The sequence below is a fragment of the Hemicordylus capensis genome, chromosome 4, assembly GCF_027244095.1.
Source record: "Hemicordylus capensis ecotype Gifberg chromosome 4, rHemCap1.1.pri, whole genome shotgun sequence".
Lineage (NCBI taxonomy): Eukaryota > Metazoa > Chordata > Lepidosauria > Squamata > Cordylidae > Hemicordylus > Hemicordylus capensis.
The window spans coordinates 245,467,223-245,492,034 of NC_069660.1; the positions used below are offsets into that span (position 1 = coordinate 245,467,223).

Sequence of the window (24,812 nt, forward strand, 5' to 3'; positions counted from 1 at the left end):
TTAAGAGAATCTCTCTCACACACGCATGCATGCAGCAGTCATTGCGAAAGCAGGACTGAACATAGGTAATGCTTTCAGGATATGAAAATATGAAAGATACCTGCGTGTATACACGGACACACACACACACTTAACCCAATTACATCTTTAAAAAAATAATAATCCTGAAACATACCTGCAAAGATTATTCCCAACAGTATATTCCTAGTAATGTCTATATAATCTCCCACCCCCACCCCTACACACTCACCTTGTCTTGTGGGGTGAGGAGAGAAAAACCTGTCGACAGGTTTTATAAGTGTGTTTCTGTTTCTCTTCCCCTCGCTCTCTCAGCGGGTTTTTGAACTGTGTCTGTCAGAAGGAATAATTCCTGCAGGCACCAGTGAACGGCATGTGCTTCGTGCAGCTGCTCCTGACACAGAATATGCGACTTCTGGACAAACTGATGATGACAGATATCGAGTTGATAACCTTCGGGGGACGAAGTTATTTTAATGTCCAGTCACTTTCCTGCTGCGTACGATATCAGTTTGTGCGCAGTTAAGATAAGAGAGAAAACACCAGCGAAGGAACAGACGAGGAAAGAAAGAGAGGTGGAGAAAGAAATCGAACGGGAACCTGAAGTGGCGCTGGGAATGCGCAGGGCCTTTGGAGCCGGGGGCCTTTAACCCCGAGCGGCAAAACAATTGCCCGAGCAAAACGTCCCGCATCCGAGGGCCTACTGCGACTGACCTCGCGATTCCTGACTTAACTCTGCTTAAGTCAGGAATCTGCTTCCTGACTTAACTCTGATCGCTTCTGAGATATCCGAATGAAGAAAAGTTAATGCAGAGTAACCAACAAATTGGTTTTTGAACGTTAGAGTTCAATGGCAAAGAAGACACTTTTTAACAAAAAGCAAAAGGCAGATATTTAAAATGTTAAAGATCACCACCACCACCACCACAACCCTAAAAGGGAGGATAGAAGGAATGATCATATATAGAAAAGAAGTTCCATAGATATATATCCAGAACTTTTCTTTCACGCCATGTTTAAAACCATTCCTTCTATCCTCCCGTTTAGGGTTGTGGTTGTTCTTGTTATTTTAAATATCCGCCTTTTGTTTTTTGTTCAAAAGCAAAACAAATGCCCCGGCCAGGGTGGGGGAAGGTTGTCAATATTTCTTTTTGTGTGAGCTGCCATTAGCGAGTGTTTTTGTCCCGGCTGTTCTTATTCTCCTTGTTCTTCCCGGCGCATGCAATTGGCTCCGCGGGGCGGGGGGTGGGTTTGTCCCTTCCCTTCCCTTCCCTCCCCGCCCCCCCCCCCCGGCCTGGCTGGGGCATTTGCCTCTCCTCCCTCCCAGCGCCGGCCGGGTTATCCTCCAAGGGAGGGCCTGGCGCTGGGACTGGCACCCCCGCCAATCTCGCTCTGTTGTTTGTTTAGGGCTCCCTGAATCCAATCAGGACTTGCCGCCGCTGGGTGCTGGCTGCACTTTTCCGGCCGGGCTGCGAGAGGCGCCTCCTCTCTCCTCTTTATACATCACCAGTCGCTGCCTGGAGCCGCAGCTCCGCTCTCTCGCCGGATTGCTGCGAGAGACCCAGGGGGGACCCCGATCGATGCGAAGAAGCGGCCGCCAAAGAGGTGCGATGCGGGACTTGGGGGCTCTCCCTTGGCTCCTCCTGAGCCAGACAGGGCCTCCCGCTGGCCTCCTCTTCCTCGGGCTCAGTGGCCTCTTCCTCCGCCTGGATGCCTTATCTCCCCTGCCGCGCTCTTATCGCCTGCTTATCTTCCTTCCCGACGGAGAGAGACGACTCTTGTGCCTATCGCGGGGGGATTTGGGCGCCGAGAAGGCGGGGGGAGGTGAGGTGAGGGGGGAGCGAGAGGGAGCGTGGATGCTTTGGACTGGAAGAGATCTCTCTGGAGTGATCACTTTAGAATCCGTTTGCGCCGGGTGCGTGTAACCACGGGCGCGAGAGATTGCGATCCCCTTTTTTCTGGATGGCAACGCGCATTCTTCTCACTCTGCCCGGCCCCCGGGAGTTTTGGCTGACTCGCGAGGGGGAGCCTGGGGGTCATAGTGCGCTTGATCCCAGCGTGTTCTGGGCCGGCTGGGCAGTGGGCGGCAGCGACAAGGAGTTGGGCTTACTGTTGATTGTGGAGGGGAGCCATTTCTAAGGTGTGCCGGCGGCGTTCGGGGGCTTGGGTGAAGCCTGGAGGGAGGGAGGGAGGGAGGGACCGTGGTGCAGACTGGCACCGGCCTCCTTCTCCGCCTCCGGGCAAGATGCATGGCTCGCTTCCCCTCTGGCAGCTGCGACCCTGCCACGGGGCAATCTCATGGCCTGGTGGACCGAAGGCCGTGAACCTGTATTGCACCCCGAGGAGGTCGGGATTGGGCCGCCGTTCTCTTTCCTTGGACTACTTTCCTGCTCCTCTGCCTGCTCGGTCACACTACTCCTCTCCCTGCCCCCCGACACTTAATTGCATTACTAATTGTTTTTATTCTGGGACGAAGTCCAGTGACTCATTGGCTGTAGCCGAAGTGAGGCTAAGTGGCGGCGGGGCGGGGCTGTCCTCGCGCCGATGAGAGCCCACGCCCCCTCCCGCTGGCTGCAAAATCCAAGGCGGGGAGTGGACGTTCTCCTTCTCTGGCTGCTCTGACCCGGGCAGACTTTTAGGAATCCCCGGTGCTGGAAGAGCCAGAGGTAGGGCCCACCTTTGTGCGAATCCGGGCGTCGCTGCCTTTTGCCGATTTACAGTTTCCACAGCACTGCGGGCGTGCAAAGTGCTGACGCTTTTTGGTTTGCTCGTGCCCTAACCCTGGAGGTCCCTCTTGTCGCACTGTAGAGATGGGGAGGCTGAAAGAGAGTCCCAAGACTACCTGTGGCAAGAGCGGGCTCGGAATCCACCTCTAAGTCGCGAGCTAGAACTTGCCTTTCCTCCCACCCCGGGGTGTCTGGCCGCTCCAACGCGAGCCCCATATGGGCCTGGTTGGAAGGAGAGGGGCATTTGGGGCTAAGCGGCCAGTTTCCTAAATGAGAAGTGCCCGGCGGGCAGGAAAGGGGCGAGGCTGCTTTGCTTCTTCCTGCCCCAAGATCTCAGTCTTGCTGCGGCTGCCGGTCACGCTTACAGTGAAGAGAAGGCGTTCCGCGTGTGCTCAGAGGCACTCTTGGCCGTGACTTGGTCATTCACCGCCAGGCTGACCCAAAGCGGTCTGATCGCCCGGCGGGCGGGCGGGTCTGGGCTCTGAGAGGTGGCCGGCTTGCCTAACTCGCCTTTCCCTTCTCTTCTTCGTGTCTCCCTCGCAGCGGTCAGCCTGGAGAGAGCAGCAGCAGCAGCAGCAGCTAGGCAGAAGGAGAGCTGAGCGTCGCGGGGCTGGATGGCCCTGGTTGAGGGCGGCTGGTGCCTGCGGAAGCGCCGCGGCCTCGACGACTCGCCGTGCCCCTTGGCGTCCACTGAGCTGCCTTGCCCTTCGCCGTCGTCGCCCTCCTCGCCCTCGGGCTGCTCCCCGGGCGGAGGCGGAGGCGGAGGTCCGTCCCGGAGTATCAAGCCGGAGCCCGGCGCGCTGCAGGCCTCGCAGCCTCTGTGCCTCCCCGAGAGCAGGGCCTTGCTGGGGCCCTTCGTGTCTGTGTCCGCGGGGGCGGCGGCGCCCAACTGGGAAGAACTCTACCTCTTCACCGACCTGGACCAGGCCAACAAGCTGATTTGGCCCAACCGCGCCTCGGCCAAGCAGAACCCGGAGACGCCGCAGCAGCAGCCGCCGCCGCCGCTGCCCGTCGAGGAAATGTACCACCACCCGCACGCCCATCACCACCACCCACACCACCACTCGCAGGGCCTGCAGGGCAGCGCCTACGACGGCTCGTCTCCCAGCAGCGGCGGAGGTGGCTTCGTGCCCTCCACAGCCGGATCGCCCGTCTACGTGCCCACCACTCGCGTAGGCCCCATGCTGCCTTACCTGCAGAGTCCCGCGGGCACCGGTCAGGGCGGCGGGCACTCGCCGTGGGCCCCCCAGGCGGCCCCCGAAAGCCCGTCTTCGTCCTATGGCGCCGCCGGCGCAGGATGCACCCACCCAGCTTCGGGACGCTATGCCTACCCTACCAGCAGCCCGCCGGCCACCAACGGCGCCTCCCGGGAGTCCTCCGCCTACAGTCCCCGCGAGCAGTTCCGGCCTCTGAACGGATCCTACTACGGGCCCTACGTGGGCACCCAGTTCGGCACTCCGGGCTGGGGCAACCCCTTCGACAACTCCATGCTGCACTGTCTCCCCAGCCGCGCCGCCCCGCTCCCGGTCCGGCCGCCCAACGCAGGTAAGACCCCGCGGGAGAGGTTGGGCATCTGTGGTTGGCCAACAGTGGGGGCCGAATCCGAGGGGCTTTCTCGGAGGACCGTGCTGTGCGGGGAAGAACGTAATCAACACTCTAAGCGGTAGTATCCATAGTTCCTATATAGGAGAGAATTCTCCTTACTCCCCAGCGGTTTCACTGTAAGCGGGAAAGCGGGATAGAAGGCGCGCAGTGCAGTAGACGGCATGGCGCTCCTTATGGATCCAGGCAGCTATAATGAACATTTAGTTTTAATTGGTGTAGGACAGAACCATTGCAGCAGATCAGCTAAGGGTGTTGTAGGTCAACAAGAATACAAACGGTGATTAAACAGGCTGTCTTTTGTTTTGTTTTTAAAATTAAACGCTTGACAAGGCTGAAAGGTCAGTTGTTTCGTTCTGATACTCATGAATGGCCACTAAGCACCCAGAAGTAACGCTTGTGGTATTGTGGTCTCTTTCAATGGACCTTGATCAGGAGAATTCTTCTAGGGTTGTACTCGGCTCTATGGGGCGCTGAACGATTGTGTCCATTGTTATTAGCAGTGATTGGTGCAGGAGAAAAGAGCGGTATTTTATAGACCTTACGTTTTATAGACCAGGATTTGGAATAAAAATAACCATGAATTTTTGGCAGTCACGTTGTGTGCAGTGATCAGAATGGAGAAAGGGCGCCAGCATATCTGGCAAGTCTCTTGCATTGCAAAGCACATTACACTGTGCTGGATTTCTTCCTCCAGAATCCTGATGTCGGAGGGAAGCTGAGTACTGTATTTGGCTCTGAGTTCAATAGTCACTCATTTGATGGGCACTCAGCCTCTTGGCCTCCTCCTGCCCCTGAGGCCTAAGAGAGATTCCCACTAGCAGGCACGCCAAGCCAATATTCAGTCCTACTGATTTCCATGAGAAAGATGTGGGCTCTTGCTTAACTCTCCCAGTGAAACCAGTAAGATTCAAAGATTGGCCTGTTTAACATTGGAGGCGCATGGGCCATGCTTGACTCTTGAAATCCATGACTCTTGAATAAATGGATGTGTAACCTTTCGCCACACCGCCAAAGCCATAGAGATGGCACCTCGGGAAAGTGGAAGGAAAGGGTCTCTTTCTCTCAGCCTCTCGCCCGCTCGCTGCAGCTGAGCGCGAAGGGCTTGACACCGGGTGGGGAAGCCAGGGGCTGAGTGGGAGCGAGCTGGAGAGAGCTAATGCAGGCAGGGAGAGGCTTAGGGGCCTCTTGCTCCCTCCCCCTCCCCGGGTTCTCCTCTGATCGCCCCCGCGGGAAACACCTCTTCGCAAGTAAAGGGCCCGTCGGGCTAAGGTCACAGGCCTTGGCCGACAACGGGTAGCTAGCTTGGGGCTCCGGGCAAGGGAAGGAGGGCGGCGGGGGGTAGGGACCTCCCGTCGTGGGGTTTGGCGTGTGACATCATCTGGTGCGCGCCGCTCTGACGCGGTGCGGTGGGAAAAGGTGTGGAAGTGTGGCCTGGAGTGGGAGGGCGAGCCTTTCCTGCGGGCTGCCAGATCAAGATCTGCTCTGGGGATGGGGATGTGGACTCGCTCTCTTTGATGCGCTTGGAAAGAGACCCGGGAATGCGCAGCCGCCCTTGGAGTGCGAGGGGGCGGCTGATCGATTGGGGCAGTTCAGGGGCCATTTCCTCCCAGTCACCAGCATCTCCCTTCACTCTGCTCGGAGTATTCCAGCCATGGTCGCCAGACAGGTGCTAACAGACAAGAGAAATAGTTGGAAACAGCAGCCCTCTAGATCTCTTCTTCGGGCGTTCCTCCTCGCTCTTCTTGGGTTTTCTTTTCGTTTACTGCTTAGGAACTTAGGAGGCTGAAGGACATTAGGTAACGCTGGGGAGAAAGTGGCCTTCGCCTCACTTATGGGAAGGGGTCCATGGCTCTGAATTTCCTGCCTCAACCGATACGGGAGACAGTAGCGGCCACAGTTCAAGAGCAGATATTAATCAGAGGGTGATCTGTCAGGGTAGATTTTCTTTTCCCCTTGCAGGTTTTTACATGTGCAAATAAGTCACCCCGAAATATAGGAGACTGCCAGTAGCAATAATGTCCACAGTAGCCTCCGTGGTCCCTTCTGCTTTCCCCGAAGATAAATAACGGCTATGTCAAGAAAGACTCGAGTCCAGGCAGTTCTCATATCTGGCTGTTACTTCCTCTCATAACAAATTGAGATTATAGTTATTTTCGCGCTTGAAGGCTTCCCTTTCAAAGCGGCCGATGGCTTAAATAGGATTCTTCTGAAATGAATCCCTCTAATTTTGATTAAATGCCTTCAGAAGAAAACTGGGGGGGGGGTGCTTAAGGGATTTTATTTATATATATACACACACCCCATCTACTGTAAAATATATTATTGCTTCTGTATGAAATATTACATTTCATTACATATTTCATCCCTGCCAAAACTAGTAACAAAATAAATTCTAAATTTATTTTTTAGTTATATTTCCTCAATTTATTTCCTTTTGGAAGGCTGTTTGAACTGAGTTTCAGCCTCCCTCCCTCCCACACTAAAAAACAAATATTCCAACCATCTATTCTCAGTGTATTTACTTTTTTAAAAGACCCCTTTTCCTCCACCTAATCGATGTTGAGGGTGGGGGTGGTTTCGGGTTTCATTGCACAAGACAATTAGCATGAGCCACATATGCAGATTTGGTCGTTTCTGTGATTTCGATGGGTTTAGTATCTACGAAATAGAATCGTTTGGGATTTAGTCATAAGCTTTTGTGGCATTTTAAAGACTTTTTAGCATAAGCACATGTATTTTAGCATAAGCACCGGAGGACTAGAGCCCATCTCATCAGATAGCTGCTAACTTTCCAGATATTCTGGATTCCACTATAGAACATTAATGGAAGGATGAAACTGTAATCGAAAGTTAAAGGAGATAACTCCCTCTCGAAGGGATAATGTTCACATACCCCCAGAAGGCGTTTGTGAATGTGTTTAGGCACTGCCTGGAGAGTCAACCTGGAAAGGCATTTACTTGGAAGGAAGACTTGTTCATTTAAATGAAAAATACTGTCAAATAATGTGTCTTGAATGGGATTATTGAGAATTTACATATGTACTTCATTTCAAAGAAATCTCTAAACAAATCATTTTTTTCACATATGGCTTGGTTTGGTATTTCATGCTGATTTTTTTTTTTTTTTAGTTATCCTCTCCCTTACTAAAAGAATATTAACCTAAATATATTTTTTTCTTTCAGAAAGGGAGAAGATAACAAAACAATATACATTTGAGTTAGTAAGAGAAACAAAATCAAGCCATCTCTGAAAAGAGATTTAATAGGGGAAGAGGGAAGAAGTATTTTATATTATATCCCCTTTTGGTGTTCATTAAAATACAGTGCTTATCAGTACCATCAACTGTAAAATATATTATTGCTTCTGTATGAAATATTATATTTCATTACATATTTCATCCCTGCCACAGCCAGTAACAAGAAGCTAGGACAGTAGAGAGACCTCAAACAAGTTCCACTTTACAAATTTTGCAAAACATGTTATATCATTCTAGGTAAAATAGTTTTTTAATTGGCTTTATTGGGAGAGAGCAATGGGTGGTGAATATTGCCAAGCAAGGGACACAATTTCAGATTTGGGAAGGGGTTTTTCCAGCTAGGTTTAAAGAGGTGCTTTTAGAAATATTGGATTAAACTTCCTGCCAAAGTACCTGACATCCAGACAAAATTATTCATGTATAGTCCCACTTAATTCCAGTGGGACTACTCATGAATAACTTAGTCTGGATGTCAGTAGGTATGTTTTAAAGTGTACTTGGTTGGCAGGTTTTTTAGGGTGATTTTTTTTTTTTTAGATTCACACAATTGCTATAGCAAAATAATCAACACAGATCAGGCACATACACCACACCACATTTTAAATTGTGCTTTCCTTTGGACATAGAACATAGACCTGTTTAATGGCTTATAACAAGGGTTACTCAAAGCAGAGAGCCAGAACTCTAGATGCCCCTGATATATAGATGTTTGTTCTAAAAGGGGAATGGGATAGCCATGTCCCACTGGTAGAAAGCAGTTCTGCCAAATACTCCCAATTCTAAACACAGTTTTGGAATGGAAGGTTCCATTGAAATGTCTTGCTTCCAAGCACTGGAAGTGTTAGGATGATATGGCCACAACCTTTAAAATGCTGTGTGCACAAAAGAAAATAAAGTTGGCAATCTTGGGGCCTCAGGAAGATATGGTGTAAGGAAGCCTGCAAGGGGGGGGGGGAGAGCCTTAAGGCTTCTGCCTTCTCACACTGAAAATGTCTTATTTTGTGCTGTTAACGCTGCTAACTGAGCAAAGAGGATGATTCTCTTTATTTATCGGGGAAGCACAGCATCCCTCCAGTGGCTGTTGCCAGTGTCCATCTTATGTTTCTTTTTTAAGATTGTGAGCCCTTTGGGGACAGGGAGCCATTTTATTTATTTATTTCTATGTAAATGGCTTTGAGAACTTTTGTTGAAAAGTGGTATATAAATATTTGTTGTAGTCATATTCTTAACACAGAGGCTGCAGTTTTGGTTTCGTTCAGGAGCCAGAAGTCCACTGTGATCACTTTGAGTTGTCTTAAGTCAGGGATTGTCAACATTGGGTCCCCAGAATTGGACATCAACTCCCATAATCCCCAGCCCCAGTGGTCTTTGGTTGGGGTTTATGGGAGCTGAAGTCCAAGAACATCTGGGGGCCCAACATTGAGAAACCCTGGTCTAAGTTATTAACAGTTTCAGGGGTGAAGCTGCGATTGAACAATGTCCCTGGGCCCCTGAGGGGGAGGAGCCCAGCAGCTGGCTGGGTAACAGCTTGCTCTTTGCTCTTCCCCACACAGCTCTCTGAGGGTGGTGAAGGGACAGGGGACCATCTTCACTTTCTGTCCCAGGGCCCTCTCCAACCTTGCTCCACCTCTGAACAGCATAGTTAAGTGCTTACCCCTTTTAAACAGCTGGAAATGACTCAAACCAGTTTCAAGGCTTCAGTGCTTTCATGTTATTACAGACTTTTAAGGAGGAAGCTTTATTGACATGGAGATTTCATGAAGGAATGGAGGAGAGTAGGTCTTAATGAATGCTCACACAATTAGATGACCTGTCACTGGCAAAAGTCTGGGCAAAAGTCTGGGGTCTGGCTGATTAACGTTCAAAGAATTAAATGTCCACCTTTTAGCCAACTCACTGATTGCCATGTTTGCTTTAAAAAGTTAATCAATCTCTCAATAGTGCATCTTACAAAAGCCTTTCAGAATGGTTCTCTGAACAATAGCTTTGAGAACTCTGAATCAAATCAGAACTTCTCTTCTAAATAATGGTCAAAAATGCATATCTAATTTTTGTAGATAGCTTTTGTTTAGAGGTTAGAAGCAATTCTGGTAGAAGTAGATAGAGCTGGAAAAGAGCACCTTTGATTGGAAATTCACCTTTTGAGATGAATATATTAATCAACCATTAATGGTTGATTAATGAATTAATATATTAATCTTAATGAATATATTTGAGATGAATATATTAATATTAATCAGCCATTAATTCGCTGTGGTGACACGTTTAAGAAAGTCACATATAATTCATGTGGAATTTGTCTTTAGACTACAAAAAGTGAAAACATGAGAACATACCCCTATATCTCAATCTAAAAGGCTTTTTAATACTCTAAACTGAAAGTAGCCCATTCCTCATGCATATCCACAGAACTGCATTTCCCTCCCCCACAACCTGTTTGTTTACTTCTCAGTCCTAGTTCAGTGGGACTTACTTCAGTGTAATGGGTTCAGGATGTGGTGTCTAGGTTTAGGTGTGCACATGGCTGGTTGGTTAAAAAGTGGGAGAGTCCCAAATATTTTCATTCCTGTTCAGTGCACATCACCACTTTATTTATTTATTTATTTATTTATTTATTTATTTATTTATATGCCACTTTTCAGCCTCAAACCAGTTTGCTGAGCAAAAGGAGAAAGTGGCTTCCTGTTGTCAAAGGGCTCTAAATTAAATTAAATTAAATTAATTAAATAAATAAAAATAAAAAAGCAAATAGCCACTGAAAAGGATTCTATGCTGGTATGAATAGGGTCAGCTGCTCCCTGTTGCTAAACTAAAAAAAAGAAAGGAAAGGGGGTGAAAGCTACCACTTGCCAACATAGCAAAGGTTACCCTGGAATTGCTTGGAAAAGAATCCATCTAAACCAGGGGTAGACAACTCAAATGTTCCAGTGGGCCAGAAACAACCATGACGATGTATGTTGGGGCAGAAGTCAATTCTCAGTGCATTGATTATTGCAATAAAATTAATCATAGAGAAGATAAATATTAAAGCAATTACTAGTTAGTTGTGTCCTTCCCTCCCCCCCATGCACCCACAATTTTAACCAAGGATAGCGGACAGAAAATAAGCCCTGTCCTTGCTCATTCAGTGAGCACCTGACTGTTCCAACCCCACCCCCTCAAATGCCAAATTTTGGGGCTCTTGCTGTTGATGGCTACCTGGGCCATCAAAAATGTGCCCACGGGCTGGATCTGGGCCACAGGCCTTAAGTTGTACAGGGCTGATTTAAACCAATGGGATCTTCTTCCAAAGCTAATGTGTTTAGGACCCGAGTGCCAGATACATTTTCTCAGCCAAGCCTACTATTAGGCTTCTATTTCAGCTTCAGTGTAGGGACACCTTTCCAAACCCTGAGCCTGTGACCTTTTACAAGTATTAAAGTTGTCTTTACTATTTTTATGTCACTAGTTTTACAAATAAATGCCAAATGCACACCTGATGAAGCAGCATGTTGTCTATGAAGTTCCTGCCACAGTAATTCGCATTGGCATCCTGACCCTTACTATAATGGCCCCAATCCCAAGGGCCAAGCATTGAGCTCTGCAGATGTGGTAGGGCTGGTTTAGTAGCTGCTGTAGAATAGTGGTTGTCAGCATGAACTATGGGCCCTAAAGTTCCTGGTTCCAGTCTTCTGGGCCATGTTTTCCCTGGGAGCCCTCTGGCAAACCTCTCTTCTACATCTTCTAAGCCTCTGTTCCCCTTCTCCTAGTCTGTAATTGGGGATACAAAAGCCACAGCCTGGAAATCCCTTTATTAGGACCAACCAAAATGATACCGTGTCATGAGCAGCAAGCTTTAAGAGTTCTCCAGAACTTTTCCTTAGGCTGGACGTTGAGCAAAGCTCAAAAAGTGTGTGTGTGTGGGTGGGAGAGAGGGAGGGGAGTTGAACAAGAGTTTACACAGACTTAATTAGATTAGCCTCAAAAGGTGCTAGACACTGGTATCAGGATGTGCCCCAGGCTTCTTGGATGGGGAGGGGGGAGGAGATCTCCAGCATTTCAAATGGCTACCATGTTTTACTCCTTATTTCTGCTCTCTGTCTTGCAAAGGCCTGTGTGCTTCATTTAATGTTAGAGACAGAACATCTAGCAATTTCTCATTTCTATTTTTCTAAAGTGTGTGTGTGTGAGAGAGAGAGGTGTTGCATGCATCCTGAGCTCACTACCAAGCACCTTGTGAGGCTAAGCAAATTAAGTCCTTGTAACTCTTCCTGCACTCCATTTTTTTATTGTTAGGCTTCGGGGATTATTAACAGACAGTGTATTTTATATACACTGTATATTTTAACATACACTGTTAATTAATTAATTAACAGTGTATGTTAACATTAACATTAACATTAACAGTGTATGGATTTTCTAATGCACAGCAGGGCTATTTAAGATTTGTGTGTGATATATATAATTGTGGCCTTCCTAACAGCAGTTGTGAGGATGATTTGAACACTGAGGGAGGATGCTGTGTACAGAATAATAGTGTGGGCAGTGAAGAAAACAGCCCCCCCACCGCCCCCATACTGCTGGAGAAGCTACACGTGATGCTTGTGGTTGGGACCTTCTGATACAGGCTGAGGAACCTCATAAAAGGCTCTTTAAATTATAGCCATGTTATAGAACTATATCAACCAATATATTTTAATATAAAAATCCCCTGATCTGCACTCTGGAGATACTAAATTTATTCTGGTGATACTAAATTCCTGTTCTTACTATAGAACTGGAAAGTAAAGTGCTGTTGCAAAGAGCCATGTGGTTAATCTGGGTATCTGTCAAATTTAGTATAAAATGCAATTAGTGGCACAGAACAACTAGTGAAATAATAAATATAAAGCAGATGCAAATATGCTTCTTAATAAACATCTGTCTCAGAAGCCAGCTTCTAACCTTGCTGGGTGAAAGTGAAAATATAGATCAGAGCAGGTTTCTGTAATATTTTAAGACTTCTACATTTTAAGAAATTTAAGATTTCTGTGTTGGCTTGCTTTTTATCGTCAGTCTATCTATCTATCTATCTATCTATCTATCTATCTATCTATCTATCTATCTATCTATCAAGCTCTAATGGTTCAGAACAGCATTTTAGATGTGACACTAGAGAGTAGAAAGAGTTCCAGAAAGTTTTAGAATAAAATGTATGGAGATTTTTTTATTTTTTATTTTAATAAAAGCACACTAAACTTTTTGGGGAAAAGCATTCTTTTTGTGTAGTTCAGAATTTCTTATATTTTTTTTCAACAATGAAATTCCTCAAGATAATTGAACTGAAAACAGATTAAAACTATTTTACCAAGGTGCAGTTCTGAAAAAAAATTATATTGAAATAGCTTAATGGCTGTCAGCTACTTACAGTTATTCTAGATTGTGCTGTGACTCTAGGCACATCACAGTCTGTTGGACCTGCTTCTGCTTCCATTTAAATCTGTTTTCACTGCCTTGATATCTAAGGCATCTATCAGACAAGCGATTAAAGTAAACATTTCTGTACCTTGCACACGGACAAAAATGTATGCCTGTGGCCAGTTTTGGGATGTTGAAGGAATCGGCCTTGTGATTAATGAGGAATTATTCTTATGACTAATTAGAGCAAATAATTAACAGTAAAACACTTTATGTGTGATCAAGAGATGTGCAAAAATGGTAAAATAAATTTGTTCACAACATTAATTACTTTGTAAACTCCAGAATTCTACCTGGAATTTTAAGGAAACAAACGGAGCATATTACAAAGAGAGACTAATAAATTATCCAGGTAAATTTCCAGGTAGTATTCTAGGTTTCACAAGGTAATTATGGTGTTCTTTATTTTTTTAGTGGAATGGGAATTCCCATAAAGAAATGTAGTAAATTTGCAACAGTAAGGGGATTTATACATTCTTTTGGTGCTCAGAAGCAAAACTGAATTCAGTGTGACATATTTGCAATCAGAGTGAAAGATTATTTGTAGCAGCTGTCACTTTCCCCCAGATACTGGGAACTCTCGGAGACCATTGATTTTGATAGAGAAGTTTGTCTTATTCATCCAGAGGGTTCAATATTGAGGGTAGAACTACTTTATTCAACCACAGATTAGAGTCTTGGATCGACTAGATGTCTCCCTTGTGTAAAATGGGAATAATAGTGTCTTACTTCCCGGAGCTGGGGTGAGGGTAAGCGGAATAAAGATCTCTGAAGCACTTAGCTGGAAACTATTCTCATCTGTCTATGATCTATTCTCTGTCTATGATCTATTCTTAGCTGGAAACTATTCTCATCTGTCTATTAAAAGGCTGGGAGAGGGAGAAAGTATTGTCCCCTTGTAAACCTCGCTGGGAAAGAGGTTAGGATTTTGTGTTGGTTGGTTCTCTAGGCAGTTTTTAAAAAGGGGAAGGTAATATAACTTTGATTCTAGTCTTTAGAAGAGTATTGAGCAGTGGCTTCGTTGTAGAGCAGATTAGTCTGTGTGCGGGAGGTGTTGGCATTGGCAACTGGAAGCTACTTCGCAGTCGGACTGAGTTCAGCTTGCTCCGATTGATGCAAGATCTTTTTGACAAGATCTCTTTGAAAGGGGCAAGAGAAAAAGCACAGGCTTTGCTGCGGGGGTTGGGCTCCCCACTGTTGTCGTTAAACGCGCCTTCCAAAGGCTTGCTTTGACATTTACGAGATCCCTTTCACTTTCCTGTGTGGCAAGTTAACAGGGGCAGGGAATCAAGAGCAGGTAGCGGTTGGGATCGTGGCCAAAGAAGCAAAACTCGGTTCCGAATCTCGGCGGCCTCGCAAATCGGATCCCCTGGGTTCAAGGGAAGTGACTCTCGAGGAAGCAGGCTGGCACAGGCTGGCAGCCTCGCCCATTCCCCACAGATGGCTCTTCCTTTGTGTTTTTATTTGCGATCTTTGACATGTATTTCACAAACACATTTCCCAGTTTATCCCGCGTTCCCCCAGCCCGACCTTTCCTCCCTATTCCAGCCTGTGCGTGCTGCTCTGGATGTGGGGAGGTAGAGCGAAAGAGAAACAGGGGGAAGAAGAGAGAAGAAAAACAGAAGGGCGGGGGAGGAGGGAAGAGAAGGAACACACACCTTTGCAACAAGCGATGTGGATAGATCAAAAGGATTCTTATTCTAAGAATAAATTTCCACCCCGTCCAATCGCACACTTTCTCAAGGGAAACCAGTTTGTTTATCAAATTTGTACACCTCCTCAAACTTTCGGCTCTGGGCGTTAACAGTTTATTGACCAATGGATGTCATTGACTTCAGTGGCATATAGAGGCTGCAGTCCTTTGAGTGCTTCCTTGGGAGTAAAATCCCACTGAGCTCAGTAAGATTTACTTGCCGGATAGGGCTGCGCTGTGAGAGTTCCTTTCCACGTGGGAGGTGTCTGCCAGGAAAACGAAGGCATTTCTCTCTTGCTTCGGCAGGGCGTAGATCTTGAGTGAATGTCCGGAGACATTTTCCAATTGACCGCGGGGTTAGAGAAATCGGATGAAAAGGTGACGCGAATGCGGTTCCTATCTCCTGCCCAAAGAGCGCGCCTTTAGGGACGGCTTTGCCCGGAGAAGAACGCAACGGTCGCATCCGAAGCAAACTAGCCTCGAAATATGTCTTATGAAACTCACTGAGGCTTGCTTCTGAAAGGGAAACGGGGGGGGGGTGTTATTTATTTGATTTGTATACCGCCCTTCCAAAATGGCTCAGGGCGTTTACAATTTATTTCACAAAATAAAAGCAAAATAAAATAAAATCCAAATAGGGCTGCGATCAGTTTACTTGTGATTTACAAGATCGGGACATTGACCCAGAGGCGCAAAGGGTCGTGTGCCACCTTCAAGGCTTGCAGATGTCTGGTGGGCTGGAAGCCAGGCCAGCGGCTGCCTGAGAGGCTCGGCCTGGCCCTGCCCTCCTAAATCTCCTCTTCTTTAAGGTGCCACGAGGCCCCTTTTTGTGCGGGCTTGCTGTAAGATGGCTGCCCCTCTGGGCGTTACAGAGAGCCCGTGACCCAGAAGTCAGCCACCGCGATTTCAGTGGACTTCCAAGTAGAAGCGGGGCCTCTTCCACCCCTCCCGTTTACTTTGATTTAGGGCATTGGGGAACTTTTCCAGCGTCCCCAACCCCCGTCATTAAGCGAGGCAATGGGAGCTCCTACAGAATAGCTTGGAATGCGCTACGGCTGCCTTCCAGAGGGATCGGCGGGCAAGTTCTACAGCGCAGCACGCTTCGTAGAAATCATTGGGTCACGGTTTGGCGGGATTGGAGCCCTGGATGTAGTAGGTGCCGGTCCGATGGACCGAGACTAAGTGTGTTACTTAGGACTATAGCCTTTTGCCGCCCAGACCAAAACATCTGTATCTGGAAGAGCCGTTGATTTCAAGGGAGTTAAGAAAACCGTCTGGGGATCCTAAGCATCGGCAATTAGTGCCTCTCTCCCGCCGAGTTCAAAGGAGCTTCTAGGTAAATATACTTGGAGTTCCTCTGCAACTGGTTATCTTCCTCAACATACTGAGGTGGAAGCCTAGATCCGATGGAACCCGCCTTAAATAACAAAAATCCAAGGAATCGCGGCCGTCTGGTCAGAATAGTCCGATTCTGGGCCTTTTAAATCTTGGAAGTAAGTTCCAACGTGCTCTACGGGGCTTATTCCCAAGTATATGTGGGGATATGGAGATACAGATTCATAGCCTAAGGCTGCAGTTTTATATGCCCTTACTTGGGAAGTTGGGAGTAAATCACATTAAACTCAACGGGACCTGATTTGAATACACTTGTAGAGGGTATTACTACACAGGTCTAATTTGTAGTCGGGTGTCCCCTTCATTGTATGATAACTGTATGAACGCAAGGAAATGCCGTTGTGATTCCCACAAATTCCCCGACCTCAAACTCCTGGCGTTCTCTCTAAAACATTTGCCTTTGGCAAATGCTCTTCCATAAAGCCCCCGTCTATTCACTCTTCCGAGGTTTCTTGCATTTAAAAGGAAACTGGTCGCGATCTTTTTCCCGCGGCTATTCAGTTTATTTCCTAGCCTAAACACAGTTGCGGGTTTTCTATCATTAACTTATTTAAATGTAATAATAATAATAATAATAATAATAATAATAATAATAATAATAATGTTATTAATTATTATTATTATTAATTAATAATAATAAAATTATTATTATTTAAGGCTGTGGAGTTAGACGCCATTGTTACAAGGTGTTTAAAGGTGGTTGCTTTGGTGCAGGGCAAGACTAAGTATGTTTACTCAGAAGTAAGCCGCACTCACTTCCATGGGATTGACTGCCAGTTAGGTGTGCTTAGAATTGCAAGCTTAGGAAGCCCCTGCGGAGGACAGCTTTTTCTACAGGATACTGTCCTGACTCGGAAGAGAGCCCTGTTGAAACTAGTGCGAGTTACTTCTAGGTAAGTAACAAGTTCATTTGAGGGGAGCGTGCAAAGGATCGAGGGGTGTGGCGTTTGCCGTGAGAGTCTGATGAAGCGTGTTGCGAAAGGGCCAGGAATCGCTCAGCTCTCTGTCTCTAGACAGTATTTCAAGCGATTATTTCCCTGGTTCCACTGCGGTTGCGCCAGAAGAACGTGCGATACTGAGGTCATAAAATGCAAATGAAAGAGTCACCCGCCGACTTTCAGGAGAGACAATGGAGAGTTAGAGAGCGCCAGCCCCCCCGCCCCCCCCACTTGACTGATAACGCAGTATATTTAAAACCGGGTGGGACGAGATCATAGCCCTGGAAGCTGGCTCGCTGGGTGGGACGCGATATCTTTTCTCCTGCGGTTTTTGGCTTTGAAAGTTGTCAAGTTGTCCAGCTGCGAGTCTGCGACAAATGGCGAACTTGTCTCCGGTTTCCTGTCCATCCAGCTGCTGGTTGAGGCTGGTTGAGGTCTTCCCTTAAGGCTCTCCGCTTCAATGTCGCTATCTTAAATGCTTTAACCTTGGAGTGGCTTATTGTTAAAGCTCCATTGAAATAGTGGCTGATGTATTTGTTCAATTGTTCAAAGTCCTTCCATTGAAATTAAAATGACAAGTCAACAGAGTTCTTAACAAACGTGGCTCTTTCCATTTCAATGGGACTACTTTGAGCAATCTTCCTCAGGGAAGCCTAAAGCGAGGGTGGTTAAAAAAACCAAACACCTAGTGTCTGTATCATTTGTTTGTCCTTTTGTGTTGTGAAAATTGAATAAAAAGTATTTAAACAAACGCCCTCAGCCTTACTGCGGAAATAAGCATGTTATTCGGATGCTGATCACTGAATGAATGCAGAGAAAGGCAGAGGTAAAGTGACCCAACACAAGGGTGGGGAAATGCTTTGCAAACAAATTTACAAGTAGTGGTACAAATGTACTAGTGTGGTGTAGTGGTTAGTGTCCAACGAGATCCCTGTTCAAATCCCTCCTCAGCTGTGAAGCCCAGTAGGTGACCTTGCACCAACCAAACAAGGTTGTTGTGAGGCTAAAAAGAATGGGAAATCACCATCTCTGTGGCTCTAAGCTCCTTGGAAGAATGTAATGTATTTGTTTTGATTCCTCAAGCAAGATCAAATTCATCAAACAAGTTCCAAGTTCATCAAATTCATCAAACAAGTTCTTGGTTTTAGTCAAGTCCTAACTATGTTTGCTAAGCAAATCCCAGAGTTTAGCTGGACTCTCTTCAGTCAGTTTGCAGCCATGTATATTTACATGGAAGTAAGTTCTATGGGGTTCCTTGGGACTCCCACCCAGTGTGCCTAATGGATTAAGGCTGTGGTCCTATACACACTTAGTTCAGAGTAAGTTTCTTTGAAATGTGCAACAACACTGTGGATAGATCTGGGTGGTGGCAAGACCTGACTAAAACATTAGCTGCCCTGAAATAAGGGGGAATTATTCTCAGCAAATGTTTCAGCTGTGATGCTAATCAGTGGGATTTGCTCCACAGCTGCTGTTCCTGGGATGAAGGTGACAAAAGCCCTATCCACACATTATGCCCAACACGTGTACAATCTGTGTACAGTTTACACAGGCACAGTTGTTAACATGTAGTGCACTTCCCATCTGTACCATGTATTTGAGGGAATGGCATGAGCCCATATATACTTGTTAAATTCATGATTAAAATCATTATAATATAAAATCAAATTGAACTCATTATAATGAACACAGGTACAGTTTTTCTCATTAAAATGTATGTGTACAGACATCTGAACACAAGTACAACATGCTGTTTGAATGGGACTACAGTGAAGGCCATTCACTGTAAGACTGATCATGGGATCTGGGTTGGCTGTTTTCCCTGGGCAGGGCAGTGGGGAGACCATTCCAGGCTGTCTCAACTGCTATTTCACATTTGACTTCTGCACCACCAACCTAGAATTTCTGCCCTCCCCTACTATAGATCTCCTGGATGATCTGTCTGAGAGCCGGGAATGTGTCAACTGTGGCTCCTTCCAGACCCCCCTGTGGAGACGAGATGGCACTGGCAACTATTTGTGCAACGCTTGTGGGCTCTACACCAAGATGAATGGCCTCAGCAGGCCCCTAATCAAGCCCCAGAAGAGAGTGGTGAGTGGAGTGTGTGTGTATGTGTGTGAGTGAGTGTGGGGTGTGGAGAGGATTGAAGGGTCTTCTTCCTACCTCTGCCCAATCCAAGAAGTCAAACATCTTTATCCTTCTTGTTTTAAAATTGTGTTGCTATATTTTAAATGAAAATATAGTTACATTAGAATTCATAGAATAAGAACCATGAAGTCATATGTCGTCGTCGTCGTCGTAATAATAATAATTCGATTTCTATACCGCCCTTCCAAAAATGGCTCAGGGGGGTTTACTCAGAGAAATAACAAACAAATAAGATGGAACCCTGTCCCCAAAGGGCTCACATTCTAAGAAGAAACATAAGATAGACACCAGCAACAGTCACTGGAAGTACTGTGCTGGGGGTGGATAGGGCCAGTTACTTTCCCCCTGCTAAATACAAAGAATCACCACGGTAAAAGGTACCTCTTTGCCCAGTTAGCAGGGTTAACATGGACCTTGTTTCTATTACTTCGCTATCAGAAGTTTTAACAGTTACTCAGTAAGTTTAGAAATTAAGCTCACTGCCTTTTTCTATAACATAGTGGGACTTGCTTTTGAGAAAACATCAATAGACTCAGGTTGCATTTTGGCTGGATCATGCCCAATGGGACTTAATGTCAAAAAGGTACATTGGATTGCATCCCCCATGGAAATCCATGGAAGATCAAGGAACTTAAGCTTGTACTCTTGCTTCTATGCAAGAAGAGAGTGTTACGAAAGGGAGTAATGAACTGATTTTTAATGGATTAGTTACAATGAATACAATGCATTCATAGTTGCTGTGATAGCTAACTCTTGGCACCAGAAACTAGTGTGGTGTCATGGAGAATTATGATGTTGGGAAAATGATCAAACATACGAATCTTGCAAAATTTAGATATGGGCCAGTTACATTGATAAAGGAAGCAATGGGAGAAATTAACAGCCTCAGCTAATAATTCTAACATTTGTAGACTTGGGTTAACTGTCTACATTTAGGTTAACTAATGGCGCTTACTCCACAGATCTTCATGTACACACTGATTTGTATCACCAAACAAATGATCTACTCAATGAAACACATTTTCAAAGATCACTTTTTCATAAAATATACATTTAAAACACATCTCATCCATCTCTTTAAGAATATTTTGGGTTCACAAACATTCCCCAAAGCACAAGCTGGTTCTGGGGTTTATTCTACCTGGCCTTGTGCTCATTAAGAAGTGACAGTATACATTAGACATGCAGTATAAATGTTTCATGGCTGGCCAATGTTTGAACCCACTCCTAGCAATAGTAGGCACAGCAGAAATATTATAATTCCAATACAGATTTATGCACAAGAAATGCCATGAGCACCCTTTGAAAAAGAAAAAGAAAATGTAAGCATCCCTGAACTCAGTGGGATTTACTTTTGAACAAGAATGCATCCAGTTGGGCTGCCCACCAGAAATCTTCAGCTCACTCGCCAGGATCCAAAGAAATGTGAAACTACTTTTGTGAGTCCAAGACAGCTTTAGACATGGTTTTCCTCAAAGAGCAGCCTGCCTGCTATTATGCATAGCAAACTGCATTGGAAACCAAATTGAATTTCAAAATTGGGCCATGATATGGTGTGAGGGTCAGTTGATCAAGGAAGAAGAAGAAGGCGGGGTGGGGGATGGGGGAGGAAATATTCCACCAGGCACACACAGTAGGCGCCTACATAGCTATTTGGACCCTGGCTGTTTACTGCAGCACAGTTAAGTCTGGGGTGTCTCCAGCAATTTGGAAAATACATGCTCCTGAAATCAAGGTAACAAATGGCTTGGCCAGAGTTTGATAAGGGGCAGGTGTTGTCTGGCTAGTTCAAGTAATAGAATGTAGCTACAGCACAGCAGTCACCTTAACAGGTGTTCTTTCCCAGACTGTAAACTATAAACATGCCCCTGCCTTTCCAACACACAATTGTAGTTTTCTCATCCCCTTAAGATGAGCCTTGAGGTTTTAGGGCTGGACTTCCAGGAATTCAAAGTATGTCAGTGTGTATTAGGATCAGAAACCACCAATTCCCCAGAATGAGGCAATGTATAAAATAAAGCTCAAACATTCCTGACTTTTCTCTTTGGCACCATGTCAGTTTGTTGACCCATGAAATAAGTAAATACTCAATACTTCCATTCTTTACTGAGGGACTGAAACTAAATAGTGCAGCATTTAGGACATGGTTTTAGAAATGTACATACGCCACAGTAGATCTTTTGGCCAGCTGCTGTTCATTTCAGTGGGACTCCCTCCAAAGAAATTCTCACTTAAATAGTGCCCATTTTACATTATTTATTTATTTACATTTACATTTACATTTTATATCTTGCTCTTCCTCCAAGGAGCCCAGAGCGGTGTACTACATACTTAAAGTTTCTCCTCACAACAACCCTGTGAAGTAGGGGGTAGAAGTAGAAGTTAGGCTGAGAGGAGGGGGGAGAAATAATATCCCGTTGTATTCTATTTTTGTTGTTTTCTTGATATTTATCTCAGTTTAACATGCCTCACAGGGTTAGGGTGAGGATAAATATAACCATGTACACCACTCTGGGCTCCTCAGAATAACAAGTTGGATATCAGTATAAAAATAAAATATTGGCGCTCGTCTGTGGATTTGTAAACTGCCATGGGTCTATGAGCTACGCTGGTAAGAAATGCAATTAACAAGTATGGGCCCTTGTGAAATTCATGGGGGCTGAGTGGAAGGAAGAAGTCAAAGGAATGAAACAGTCCGTCTGTGCCTCTTTCTCCCCCTCCCCTGTCCTCCCCTGACTGAATATTTGTAGAGTGGGAGGAAGCAGGGACAAAGGAATAAAAACATACCTTTAATAACCTCCCCTCCACTCTGCCCAGAGGAGTAGCTATAATTGAGGGAAAGGTTTCAAAGAACACGGGGCCCCAGCTCTTGAGGGCCCCTCCAGCTCCATCCCTCCCTATTTTCTTTATTGTCTCCCTCATTCTGGGGGGCCGCCAGAGAGAGGGATGAACATGGCCCCCTCTCCCCTAGCTACGCCCTTGACTCTGCCCTCCTATCACACAAAATCTACCCCACTACTGACCATTTTGAATTCTAAAAGTGGTCACTGGCATTTGGGCTCATAGAAAGTGCACTAAAGATTGTGAGCCCTTTGGGGACAGGGGACCCATCTTATTTATGTATTATTTACTTTTCCATGTAAACTGCTTTGAGAACTTGGGATAAAGAGCAGTATATAAATATCCATAGTAGTAAAGATTTGCATCAGAGAAGGCCCCACCTCTCTTTCTTTCAGAGGTAACCATTAGAGGGGAGGATTTCGGTCAGAGACAGAATATTTAAGACCCTGCCCCCCTTCACTTTTCACCTTTTTTTCACCCTGGGAGGATAGTTAAAGGAAGGGATTTGTAGCTTCTTGTATTAGTGTGATTAACTCCCCCACTCCATCACAAAAATGTTCAGGGCCAGCACCTTGCCCTCTGTCTGCTACTGGGCATGCTTCCTTGTGATGAAAGGTCATTTTGATCCCTTCTAATATCTTCTCTCAAGGCTAGTGACTCATTGCCCCCCCCCCCCATTTTTTAGGCTTCCAGTGGGTTCACACACTAGGATCCTATTTTACTATTTTCTATAGAAATAACAGCAACAGTGTTTAATATGTTTAACAGTGCAAACATATTTATTTGGTGTGTTTTTTTACACTTATAGCCTGGTCTTCCTCCAAGGAGACCAGAGTGATGTACATGGTTATGTTTGTCCTCACAACAACCCTGTGAGGCAGGGTTAAACAGAGAGAGAAGTGACTGGCACAGAATTACGCAGTGATTTACATGGCTGAAGGGGAATTTGAATTCAGGTCACCTTGGTCTTACTCCAACAATCTAACCACTGTTCCACCCTAGTTCTCTTTTAAATAGGATATAAAGTCTGTGGGCCACCTTTCCAACAACAGATAATGTACATACCAAAAACAAATGTGTTTGTTTTTTGTGTACCACTAAACTGACCAACAACCTCAAGCTATTTACAGAAAAAACACAGTGTAAAAACTAAATTCTAAAACAGTGAAAAAAATATAAACAAACAACTCTGAAACAATTAAACAGCCAGTAAAGCCGATACAGAGTCTGTGGAGATCAAGATAATCAGGAATTACAAAGTAAGCCCTCTTACTCATTAAAATAAAGGGCAAGGACACCAATTAAAAGTAGAATTCTTAAAATAATAGCAAAACCGCTCCCAAACAAATAAAAAACAAAACCAGAGCAAGTTCAATCAATGAATGAGCTAATCTTTTTTCCAAGTCATAGGAACATAGGAAGCTGCCATATACTGAGTCAGACCATTGGTCCATCTAGCTCAGTAGTGTCTACATAGACTGGCAGCAGCTTCTCCAAGGTCTCGGTCAGGATTTTCTCTCACCCCTATCTTGGAGATGCCAGGGAGGGAACTTGGAACTTAGAAAACTCATGTTTTCAAGTTTAGAGATCATATAACTGGTAGTCAAATTGACAGAGTGAAAAAACAAATATTTCAAGGTCTTTTTCGAACTCCCCAGCAGTTAGAATATATGTATATCTTCCATATGTAAAACTACATAGTATTCTTCATTTAACCACATTTTATGTCTCCTATTATCATCCTGATACCTTTTGATTAGTACTTATAAAAAACGCTGTGTCATTTTCACCCATCCAAGGGCAAACAAACAAAATTAAGCCCTCCAGGTAGACAATGAAGTTTTGTTTTTAAAAATCACACTTTCCTCATTGGGCCACTATTTGTTCAGTGAAGTGCCCTTAAGCCAAAAAGCTTTTCAGTGCTAATCACTCTTGGGGTTTTGTAATTGTTATCTACCTAATTTCATCAAGCAAGGCATAATCTAATTAAGAGGAATTGATGCAACCCAACTGTGTTTTTTAAAAAAAGGTTTACACCTCCAGTCCCCTTTACCCGGTTTATCTTGTAGAGATAGCAAGAAAATTTGACTCCTGGAGAAGCACATACTTTCATGGTGTTACATAAAAACATGTCTTGTATTTCAAACCAACAGAATAGAAAGGCGCTGAGTGCATTATTTCACTTATTTGCAAAAAAAATGAGTCATTTAATTTAAAACACAACATTTATGCATTTCTGTGGTCTACATCCATTGTCATACCGTGTTTCCCCGAAAATAAGACAGTGTCTTATATTAATTTTAGCCCCCCAAAATGCACTAGGGCAATTAGCAGTACATCAGAAATTACTGCTAGGTCTTACTTTCGGGGTAGGTCGGGGAAACTTTCGGGGAAACAGGGTAATTTGTACACTTTTATTTGATCATTTTCAAAGTTAAATCTGTAATTAAAATGTTTAACAAATCATTGAGAACAATAGACTGAAATATATATGCTTATGGTAGTTTGAAAATAAATGAAGGTAAATAATCTGTGGAGATCTTGCTAAGTAAATTCTAATGGGTGCATTACAGTATTTTGGGCTACAGCTATCATAAAAATAATCGCTGGCTGAAATGGAATGTGAAAAACTCTGTGTGTGGTTTAAACTTTTGTCTTACACATACTGGGCTGTATAATAAGGTTTTCTTCCTTCTGAGGCAGGAATCCTTGCTCTGAATGGATTATAGCCTCCAGAGTAAGGCTATAAACCATC

General features: G+C 45.1%; 1 protein-coding gene across 2 annotated transcripts in view; it reads left to right on the top strand.

The window, feature by feature from the left end:
- The first annotated feature begins 1,351 nt into the window (after nt 1-1,351).
- GATA6 (GATA binding protein 6) overlaps nt 1,352-24,812 on the top strand; it is a 45,216-nt gene continuing 21,755 nt past the window's right edge. The window contains exons 1-3 of one of the 2 annotated variants that reach the window (XM_053248798.1): nt 1,352-1,623; nt 3,288-4,289; nt 18,993-19,159. In XM_053248798.1, coding sequence (XP_053104773.1) covers nt 3,359-4,289; nt 18,993-19,159 — 1,098 coding nt within the window. In that variant the 5' untranslated portion in view covers nt 1,352-1,623; nt 3,288-3,358. Of the gene's footprint in view, nt 1,624-2,235; nt 2,685-3,287; nt 4,290-18,992; nt 19,160-24,812 lie in introns of those variants that run through there. The other variant, XM_053248799.1, reaches the window with a different exon arrangement.